Source organism: Homalodisca vitripennis, chromosome 5 (genome assembly GCF_021130785.1).
Source record: "Homalodisca vitripennis isolate AUS2020 chromosome 5, UT_GWSS_2.1, whole genome shotgun sequence".
Lineage (NCBI taxonomy): Eukaryota > Metazoa > Arthropoda > Insecta > Hemiptera > Cicadellidae > Homalodisca > Homalodisca vitripennis.
Window position 1 is genome coordinate 10,184,559 of NC_060211.1, and position 9,549 is coordinate 10,194,107.

The 9,549-nt window shown below is 32.2% G+C and overlaps 1 protein-coding gene across 1 annotated transcript in view; it reads left to right on the forward strand.

The window, feature by feature from the left end:
* The window catches only part of LOC124361789, a 77,490-nt gene extending 71,807 nt beyond the window's left edge, over nucleotides 1-5,683 (forward strand). The window contains exons 6-10 of the mRNA XM_046815765.1: nucleotides 587-829; nucleotides 1,316-1,432; nucleotides 1,700-1,838; nucleotides 3,895-3,995; nucleotides 4,798-5,683. Coding sequence (XP_046671721.1) covers nucleotides 587-829; nucleotides 1,316-1,432; nucleotides 1,700-1,838; nucleotides 3,895-3,995; nucleotides 4,798-4,949 — 752 coding nt within the window. The 3' untranslated portion in view covers nucleotides 4,950-5,683. The remainder of the gene's footprint in view (nucleotides 1-586; nucleotides 830-1,315; nucleotides 1,433-1,699; nucleotides 1,839-3,894; nucleotides 3,996-4,797) is intronic.
* The last annotated feature ends 3,866 nt before the right edge of the window (nucleotides 5,684-9,549 follow it).

Consider the following 9,549-nt stretch of genomic DNA (forward strand, 5'->3'; position numbering starts at 1 on the left):
GGTGAATTACAGATTTGTTCTTCAGTTTTTTTTTTTTTTTTTTTGTTCTTTTATAATTTGGACTACCAGAGAAGTGCTTTCCACTGTGTTTGGTGCCTATTATAATAATCTAAATTTTACTTATTAAAAAAACTAATGTTTAAACTGAATACTAATCATGAATATACACACTTTTCATACGTAGATATAATAATGTAAATTATCACACTTTCAAAACTCATTATAATCTGTTACATACAACTTTGCATCTATGACACATTGCTTTACACAGCAGCAAAAACAAAGGTAATAAGACTTTGAAGGGAGGGTTGTGGTGAAATAGTGGTTAATGACACACAACATCAATAGGCTATGCAGAATTATATATTATCAGCTGATAAATCATTAAAGATGGTTCATCATATTAAGACCATAGGCAGGCTTGCTCAGTATATGTTTTGCTAAGTTTTTTAAAGTAGGAAAAGACCAAACATTAAATGACTAATATTAAACGTTTTTTATCTAATGAGAGGTTTCGTGGTGTTCTTTACACCACAAAAGCTGTCAACGTTTTGTGGACTCTGCCCATGTCCAGTGACTGTTGCAGGCAGCTGTTCATCCCCCCAGCTGTCCCTGTGTCGAGGAGTGTTGCCCTGGGATCTGACCGCTCCCCCTTTGATCGCTGGACTCCTCTCTCCTCCGGCCCTCGAAGCTGTCATGCCCTACTTTGAGATGATTACAAGCACCGGCTGCAGCCCTCGGATTCGACAGTTCATCTGCTCTCTGCTGGAGCCTGAGTGTCGGAGGTTGGGTCTCACCAGACTCTCCCCCTGTAGAAATGCTTGTAGAGGTAATGCTTTCGTAAACTAAACAAATTGAAGCTATAGATTTTTCCAAGTGCATTTTTCATTTGTCAGAAATAGAATGTGGAAAATATAATCACTATACAAAGGTGGTTCGATTAACCCATGCCAGCACACCCCATTTTTCTGACTATGCATGTATTTGTCAAACCATTCTTGTAGTAGACCATGATAATGATCATCAGGGAACAGAATAAATTTTCATCATTTTATAGGCCTTGCACAATGATACTTTGCTTCGTTTTATAGTTCTTTCATATTTAACTCTAAAATTCATCTCACGCTGAATGCAATCTCGCCCTTTTATTAATAGTACACTTGGAGACTAGTAATGAAATGTACTATTAGAGACAAAGCATGTTAATGGTACTTTTTCAACTTGTAAGAAATTCACATCATGGAACTAAAACAGGTTTGACTCTTCTAGATAAGCTATACCTTATTGATAACCATCAAAACACTTTTTATTGCAGCTGTTGAAGAAGAATGCAGAGATTTTATACTGGATTCACTGGACTTGTCACAAGTATTTAACTGTGAGATCTACCCAAATTCTGATGACCAAGAGGAATGTGTCAATCTGGCCAAAGGTAACAGGTTTCTAAATCAAATTCTAACACTAGCTTAATTACACCATACTTTCCCTAGAAGATTCAGAACTTTACTTCACTTCATTTCACCAGACATTAGTATTTATTGAAGATTCTTGGAATAATTCAAAAAAAAAAAATTAAAACTAGTATTTAGTAATAAGAACTCTTTTGTATATTATTTTTATTTTTGTGGCAAGGTCTTTCAAAATCAAAGGTTTCATCATCAGGTGACTCTATAAATAAATAAATTATTAATGATTCCAGGCGACAAATGCCTCAAGAACGAGTTCCAATGCTCTGATGGCACTTGTATACCCTGGCGTTGGGTTTGCGACAATAACCGAGACTGTTCGTTGGGCGATGATGAAATGAACTGCACAAAATGCGGCCAAGAAGAGTTCAGGTAATATTTAGGTTATGTTTTACAACTCCAATCGGCTCATACCTTTTGATTGTTATAAGAGCCTTGGCTGTTGGGTATTAATTAATGACTATTGTTACGGAGAACTCAATTTTAGCTAATGATAAGGTTATACATTTCGCTTAGCTATTGTATTGACCACTCTTACTCTTCAACTACATTCATCTTCAAGTGCTATACAATTTTTGTGAATTTATAGATTTTACTTACTTTTTTCTGATGTAGGCCTACCAATAACCAATCATTAGATAAAAAATAGCTGCTGCTGCATTCAGAAGCATTGGACTGGGCTCTTGTAAATGATTCAAGAAACCAGTCTGACATACTATCCTGTGTCTGGTTCAACATCTAATAACAACACTACAGCTGTGATCCTAGCATACTTGTGAATCCTTGTAATTTTATATAAGTGCTGCTTGAAAGTGATTCCAGTTTTCTATTGACACAAAGAGATTGTAAACTATTTACTTCATTTTAAAATTCAGACATCACTGTTGTAAAGTTTTAAATACTCAAACCATCCCAATAATTTTAAAAAATCAATTGATTTGAATTTTCAAAATAGCCATAATTGTTATTCCAAAGTAAAAGTTGGATCTTCTTACATAATCTTGAAAAGTTACCTTCTTCTTAGTGCAATGTCTGAAACAGGACACTGTCATAGACTTGACTCCTGGAATCTGGGGTCATGTTTGTTTGAAGAGATCCAAATAAGATGGCAATGAAGAAAATCAAAAGGAACTCTTTTCATCATTTCGACATTAGAGACACCTAGACTACAACATACAGCGTGTAAATTAAGTCCTGATACGCCTGGGTATATTCCAAATGGATTAAGATATCGAGTACAACCTTCACCATACTTATTAAAATACCTTTTTAGACTTTTTGAATGGTAAAAAGTTTCTCCTGCCCTTTTCAGAAGGATGTACGGGAGGGTAAATTTAAATTTTCAAATTACAACCCATATCTTATGACATATAATTTTAATTGTCTATTTAATAGAAACACAATGACATGAAATAAAACATCTCTATGACGTTCCTAGCTAAAGTTATGGGCAAATAACCGCTTACATCTCAGTGTATAAATTAAGTCGTGATACGCCTGGATATATTCCAAACGGATTGAGATATCGATGTACAACCTTCACTATACTTATTAAAATACTTTTTTGGATTTTTCGAATGATAAAAAAATTTCCCCCCTTTCCAAAGAGGGTACAGGGATAGCTTTAAATTTTTAAATTGTAACTCCTTCTTGTGACATGTCATTTTAAAGTTCTATTTAATACAGACACAATGACACTAAGAAAACACCTCTACGCCGTTTGTAGTAAAAGTTATGGGCAAATAAATAACGAAAAAAATAATCTAGGGATAATTCTTATGTCTTGCGAATTTCAACACAATGTATGTGTGATATCTTTTAGCAAAACTTTGAGCTGCCCAGCTACTAATACTAGTACAATAGTACTAATGTTTCTCTGGTGTGCATAGCTTTGGTTTTGGTGTCTTTTTCTGGGTGGCATTACCACTTAACCTCAACCTCAGTTGTATGAGCACAAATCAATAGAGGAACTTCTCCTGAGAAAAAAATTTATTATTAGTCATGCTATTGGAGGTACAAAAGTGCCAAATATATCAAATGATAATTGTTTTACAGTTAATGTGTTTTATATGTCGATACACTTAAAAATACCTGCCAGACACTTAAATAATACTTATATATTGGTTTACATAATTATAGTTTGCTGGTTTAGCTTTTATTTAGTGTCTGAGGTTGTCGTAAGTGACGACTTAAAAATATAAATAATATAATCTGTGAAAGGTTATTGTCTTATATGTTTAAGCCTTTCCATATTCTTCCATATCTACTCAATAAAAACTGTACATCTTGTATTTTTAATTGTAAAAAGAAGTTGAAAATCATATAGATAGTTATTACCTATTTCATTGAATGCATTTTGTCATAATTATTTAATAATATTTTATTAAAATATCTAGTATATAACCGTTTTACATTTATTTGTTCTCAGATGTGCAGCAGACCACAAGTGCATCCCTCTGGAATGGAAATGTGATCGGAGACAAGACTGTTCAGATGGTTCAGACGAGTTTAACTGTCAGACAACAGAAGGTAAAAGTCTAAATAAGGACAGTAAGGGAATAAGGAATAAGAGCTTAGTAAGAGCACAAAAAGTTTCATACCGCTAAAGTGATTTTTATAATTAATAAAAGTAACTATCCAAATAAAAAGTATGTAAAAAAGCATTTTATAGAACCAATCATACAATGTGTGAACTTTGATTTGATGTGGTTAAATTTTCATGATGTGGGTAGTAGTCGCCTCCTGTTGAGATTCATGAGGAAAAATTTAAGGCACTAATCTCAAGTCATGTCCCCTGGAAGAAGGGAAAGCCAGCTCTGAACAAGCCTCTCCAGTCAAAGCAGGCAGGGGGTTGCACACCCTTATGTCTAGGCTGGCAAGAACCTTTGATTCTTAGGAAACCTCACCTACTCCAACAGTCATCTCCCGCAGTAGACTAGACCTATAGAATTACCCTTGCACCCCAGAATCTCAACATTTGCGGTTAGTGATATGCAGCTCCTGGATGCCCAGATTTAAGTGACACACTGGGTTTTCAGTGTGGGTTCAACTGGAAGGTATAAATAAACCAGTCAGAAATGAACCCTCTGGGATCGAAAACACGTTAATGTTTCATGTATAGTTACAAGTACTTACAATCACTCAGTATTGTAGACCAGCAGTCAAATTTTTTTAATAGAAAAAAATCACTCAATTCAATTGTGACTGCTTAAAAAAACATTTGTTTTCAAGTACTTAATTTTCTCACAGTTCCAACAAAAATGCAATCACAGACCCTTAGTAAAATAATTGACAACCTAGAGTTATTCTGCCTGTTAACAAACTGTTGCAGTGTTAATGCCACATTCTCACACATCCCCATGTCCAAGTGGAGAACTACGATGTGTAGACGGCCGTTGTATAACCGTCCACCAGATCTGCGATAATGTCCACGACTGCTCAGACGGCGCGGACGAAGCCAACTGCAGCTTGCCGCTCACCTAACCTCACTTTCCTCGTCTACGTGCCAGTAGCGACGTGTCCAGTCAGGCTCACCCGCCTCAGTTGTTATCTTGATTTCTAAAGATTTGGGAGCGATCTGCCATCACACTTTTTTGTATAGACTCTGTAATGTACGAGAAACTTTTCAAACCATAAACCTGCTTTTATTTTTCAGTGGGGATTATATTTGTAAATAGCATCAGTTTTTTTATGAATTACTAAAAAACACATTATTTTTCTTTGTATGTTCTATTATACAGTATTGCGTATCACTCACTATCTTTTACGAAATGTGTACTGGATTGTCTGTTGAAAGTTTTACCGTCTTATCTAAAATCACTTGTAATGTATAAAATTGAAATTGTTGATTGTTTTAACAATTGCAACTTTACCAATTAATTAAATTGTTATGGATTAAATTAATCCCTTGAATGTCTGAAGAATCCAGGCTAGGAACTGGATTAGTTGTATCATTAATTCTTTAAAAGTCATCACCTCTCATGAAAGAAACAAATCCTTCACATACTTCATTATTAATCAAACCTCAGCTAAAGTTCAGACACCAGTCCTTCCTGATTTAGGAAATTATACACAATCTAATGTGATGAAAATGAAATAAATCCTCTCGCTAAAATCTTGTTGTGATATAACTTGTGTACAGTTTTATTATTAATTGCTGTTTATTCAGTTTTGTATATTAATAGTTTTATATTTGTATAATAAATGTGATAACACAAGTCCATGTTTTTTAATGACTACATGTTAAATCCCTACTATAGGAAATAAGCAATTATTTACGATATCTCATTCTGAATTGCTCACATATATTTTATTGATTTACGGAATATTCATGGAGGAATCTGTATCTATTTACAACAAAAACGATACGTCTAAGCAATTTTAGATAGTTTTCAGTTGGAAGATACAAACTGCAAGTGATACTCGTAACAACAGCCACTCCATGAAGAATCATTTTGGTGAAACCTGTGCTAAAGCAAAAGTGGAATTTCATAAATACTAAACACAACAAGAGAAACATTAACTACAGATGTAAAAATAGACCACTAACAGCTGGAGCAGCATTTTTAAACAAAACAACAACCTTCTATTTTTGCATTGCATTTGAATTTTTCTAATTCGGTACCAGTATTTTTTAAATACGAGTAGACATTGGTACAACCTACTTGTATTAAAGTTTTTATTCCACTGTCTATGACGTAAGCTTCATGTTTAAGTATTTATCATCGGTGACGCTACGTAGCCTGAGACGCACTCAATTTTTGATGCCACACTTTGAGGTTTTAAGTGCCGAAATAAGCTAAATATAATGTTCATTGTCTTACTGTTGTAATTAATGTTTCAAATCTTTAACCCATTGAGGAAGCAATTAACCTAGCCTGTCTAGGACTGAATGTTTGAATTGATTTTGGCAAAAATGCATGTATGTACTAAAATATTAATAGAATGAGTTTGGATACAGATAAATTAGTCAATTGTTCAGGACATTTAGTCTATTTGGTTGCTCTACAATAGTGGTTGTTGCTTTCGCCAAATAGATTTTTATTTAATTTTCTTATTATATATTTACACATTTTGTAGTAAGAAATACAAAAAAAATCAAAAGCAACTGTCAATTTCTTATTACTTTTTTTGTTTATCTGTTTCAATAATTTTTTAATTAAAAACAGCACAGTGTTTTTTACATGGAAAACCAGTGTTTTATTGCATTACTTAATTAAAGGATGCATAATAACAAAACAATCAACATTCACTTATATTTTTCATTTTTTTATAATTTTATGACCAGCTCCTGAGTTAGTTGTCTGGGAGATGAGATAAAACTGATTGTTATATTCAACTGTTATTATTAAAATGATAATTAAAATAAACTATTTATATTACTACACTGGCCATTCATTTACTTTTTATAATTAACTTTTGTGTCAGTTTTTCAGTATCTTTGATATCTCAATGTCACTGTCCAAGTATCTGTGTACTACTGAAGTACGCAAATTGTCTTGTCCATGAAGTAGCGGAGGAACTAAAAACTCATTCAACAAATATAAACAGTTAAACACAACATTGAGAACTCGATACATAGAATGTAAGCAGAACATTGAAGTTACAAAAATTGAGCATATGGCAAAATGTAAACAAAAACGAAACAAAGTTATTAGTTGTGGTTCCAGGTGCAAACATAATGAATCGAAATGGAATAATTGCTTATAAGAAAGCTCGAGGGCACAAAACTGAGATCTAGTGGAAAAACAAATAAATACGTGATCGTTAGTATCTAGCATGAGCACAATGAGTACCACTCCGGCAAGTTCCCCAATGGGTTTAAAACCCAAATTAAGTGAATTAAGTCATAGTTTTTACTTTATGCATTAATTTTACAAGTCTGCCTGAAACTCATTTTTGTTGCTAAGCAACATACAAGGGTAAAATATTTTCTCATTTGTGTAAAAGAGTGGTAGCTTTTAAATTATTACTAGTCAAAAAAGTAATGATATTTAGTACATTTTGGCTATATTGGCTCTTTGATTTTCAGTTTTTTTGTACCCTTGAGATAACCAAAAACCTTAAAAACTTGTTTGAAAAATAATAACAAACTTTTATACTTCTGTGTATGAAACAATCCCCATTAAAATCTACGTCTTTAAATGAAAAAACATATAAAAACTATTTAAATATTTAAAAATCATTTTTAATGTAATTTTGACAAAAATGTTGCAATAGAGTTGAAAATCCTCTAACATTTCAGTACAAATTTACAGCAGTTCCGGGGCTAAAAGGTGCTAATAGTAGTAACTTTATTAACATATTCAATACGAGTATTTTAATATAAAATATTAGGTATATTTCCATTTAAAATATTTTGTGAATGTCTTAAAAATAGGATATTGGGATTAATAGGGTTGCAAACAAGAAGTTGATATAGTAAATCCTAGCAAATGTGCATAGTTGTTGGTGTACGAGATAGATGATTTAAATCTTACACTAACAGCAAGCTGGGTGGTGCCAAAAGTGAAAAAAAAAACGGACAAAAGTGAAAGTGATATTAAACAAGATTTTTTTTATAATTTCCTGTTCGCTTTAATTTTAGAAACATGTATTTTATAACAACTTTAATTTTAATTCCATGATTCCTTACATAATATGGCTGTAAAAAATCTAAAAATACGCTACGTACAAAACAAATCTAACAAAAATTATATAAAGAACAGGGTAACATTTTTACAGAATTGTAGGTGTTTACCATAATATTTTTAATTAAATTCTTCATAATATGTGTACTTTATTTTACAAATATTATACTCTATACAAACAAATTATAAAAATCATTTGGATAGTTATTTTACTATATGTTTCTCCAAAATCCTTGCATTGTGAACCTTAATTTAACGTTTGGTTAGCATAATTAATTTTTTAAGCTGTTGAAATAAAAACTTTAAATCCAAAACTTAGTTAATTTTGTATGGTTTTCACAAGGTAGAGCCCAAAAAATCTAAACAATATTGGATATCCAACATTTGGTTCAATCTTGATTTTTACTAACTCCTTTTTTAAAACAGATTTCTTTCCATTCGTTTTTTTTACACAACATGTGCATTTTTCACTTAATTGACAAAACAACAAGTAAAAAATTATGATTTCAAAATTTACTTTATGAAATATATAAATAGTAATGGGATTTTATGTTTCCCTAAACATGCAAACATGTAATGAACTATAAGACTGTGTTATATGACCAACATTTAATTTACAACAATAAAATATTTGAACAATGCATTTTATTCGAAACTAGCTGTTTCCCGCGGCTTTGCACGCTTTACATAGGCTTTGCCCGTGAATTATATTTAAAACGCCGATGTAGAGTTTGCCTTGTTGCCACGATCAAGAAAATCTATTTATGTTTATAGCCATTGTACACGTACATGTACTTTATTATAAAGTGGTCTAACACTCAAACTTTAAATTCAATCAGAAATGTATCTTAAAGACAAATATACATAACTCAGCGCCTTCACATAGTGTGTGGCTTATTATACACAACTATCTTGTAATTGTAGTTTATAATATGCAGGCGCTTTGATAACTTATATATTTTGCAGCGCCTCCTGGTGGTGAGTTACATCAATGGACATAGCATATAAACCTTCTACGTGGAAAAATACATTTACATACAAATTTTGATAATGATCGGTCAAATAGTTTCTGAGTATATAAAGGACAAACACACAAACATTCATTTTATATATATATATATATATAGATTTCAGCAGAATTTGGATCTTAGAAATCAACATTTTGATACAGTTGTTTACTTCTTCTTCAGGTGAGTTGACGAGCTGTTAATTTATTCACATTTCCTCGCTGAGGCCCTTTTTCATACAAAAATCTAGTTTGAACACTGAAGGGACTTCTTTACCTGTGGAAAGGAGTTAATTTTTAGCTGAAAAATTCTAACTTTACATTTTTGTTTTATTAGAGTATCAAACAGCTGATAATTCAGTAGCACGAATAACCATTGACCATATGTCATTAGTAGGCAATATTATATAAACAATAAAAAATTTTAATACTTCCATTTCAGTCAGTA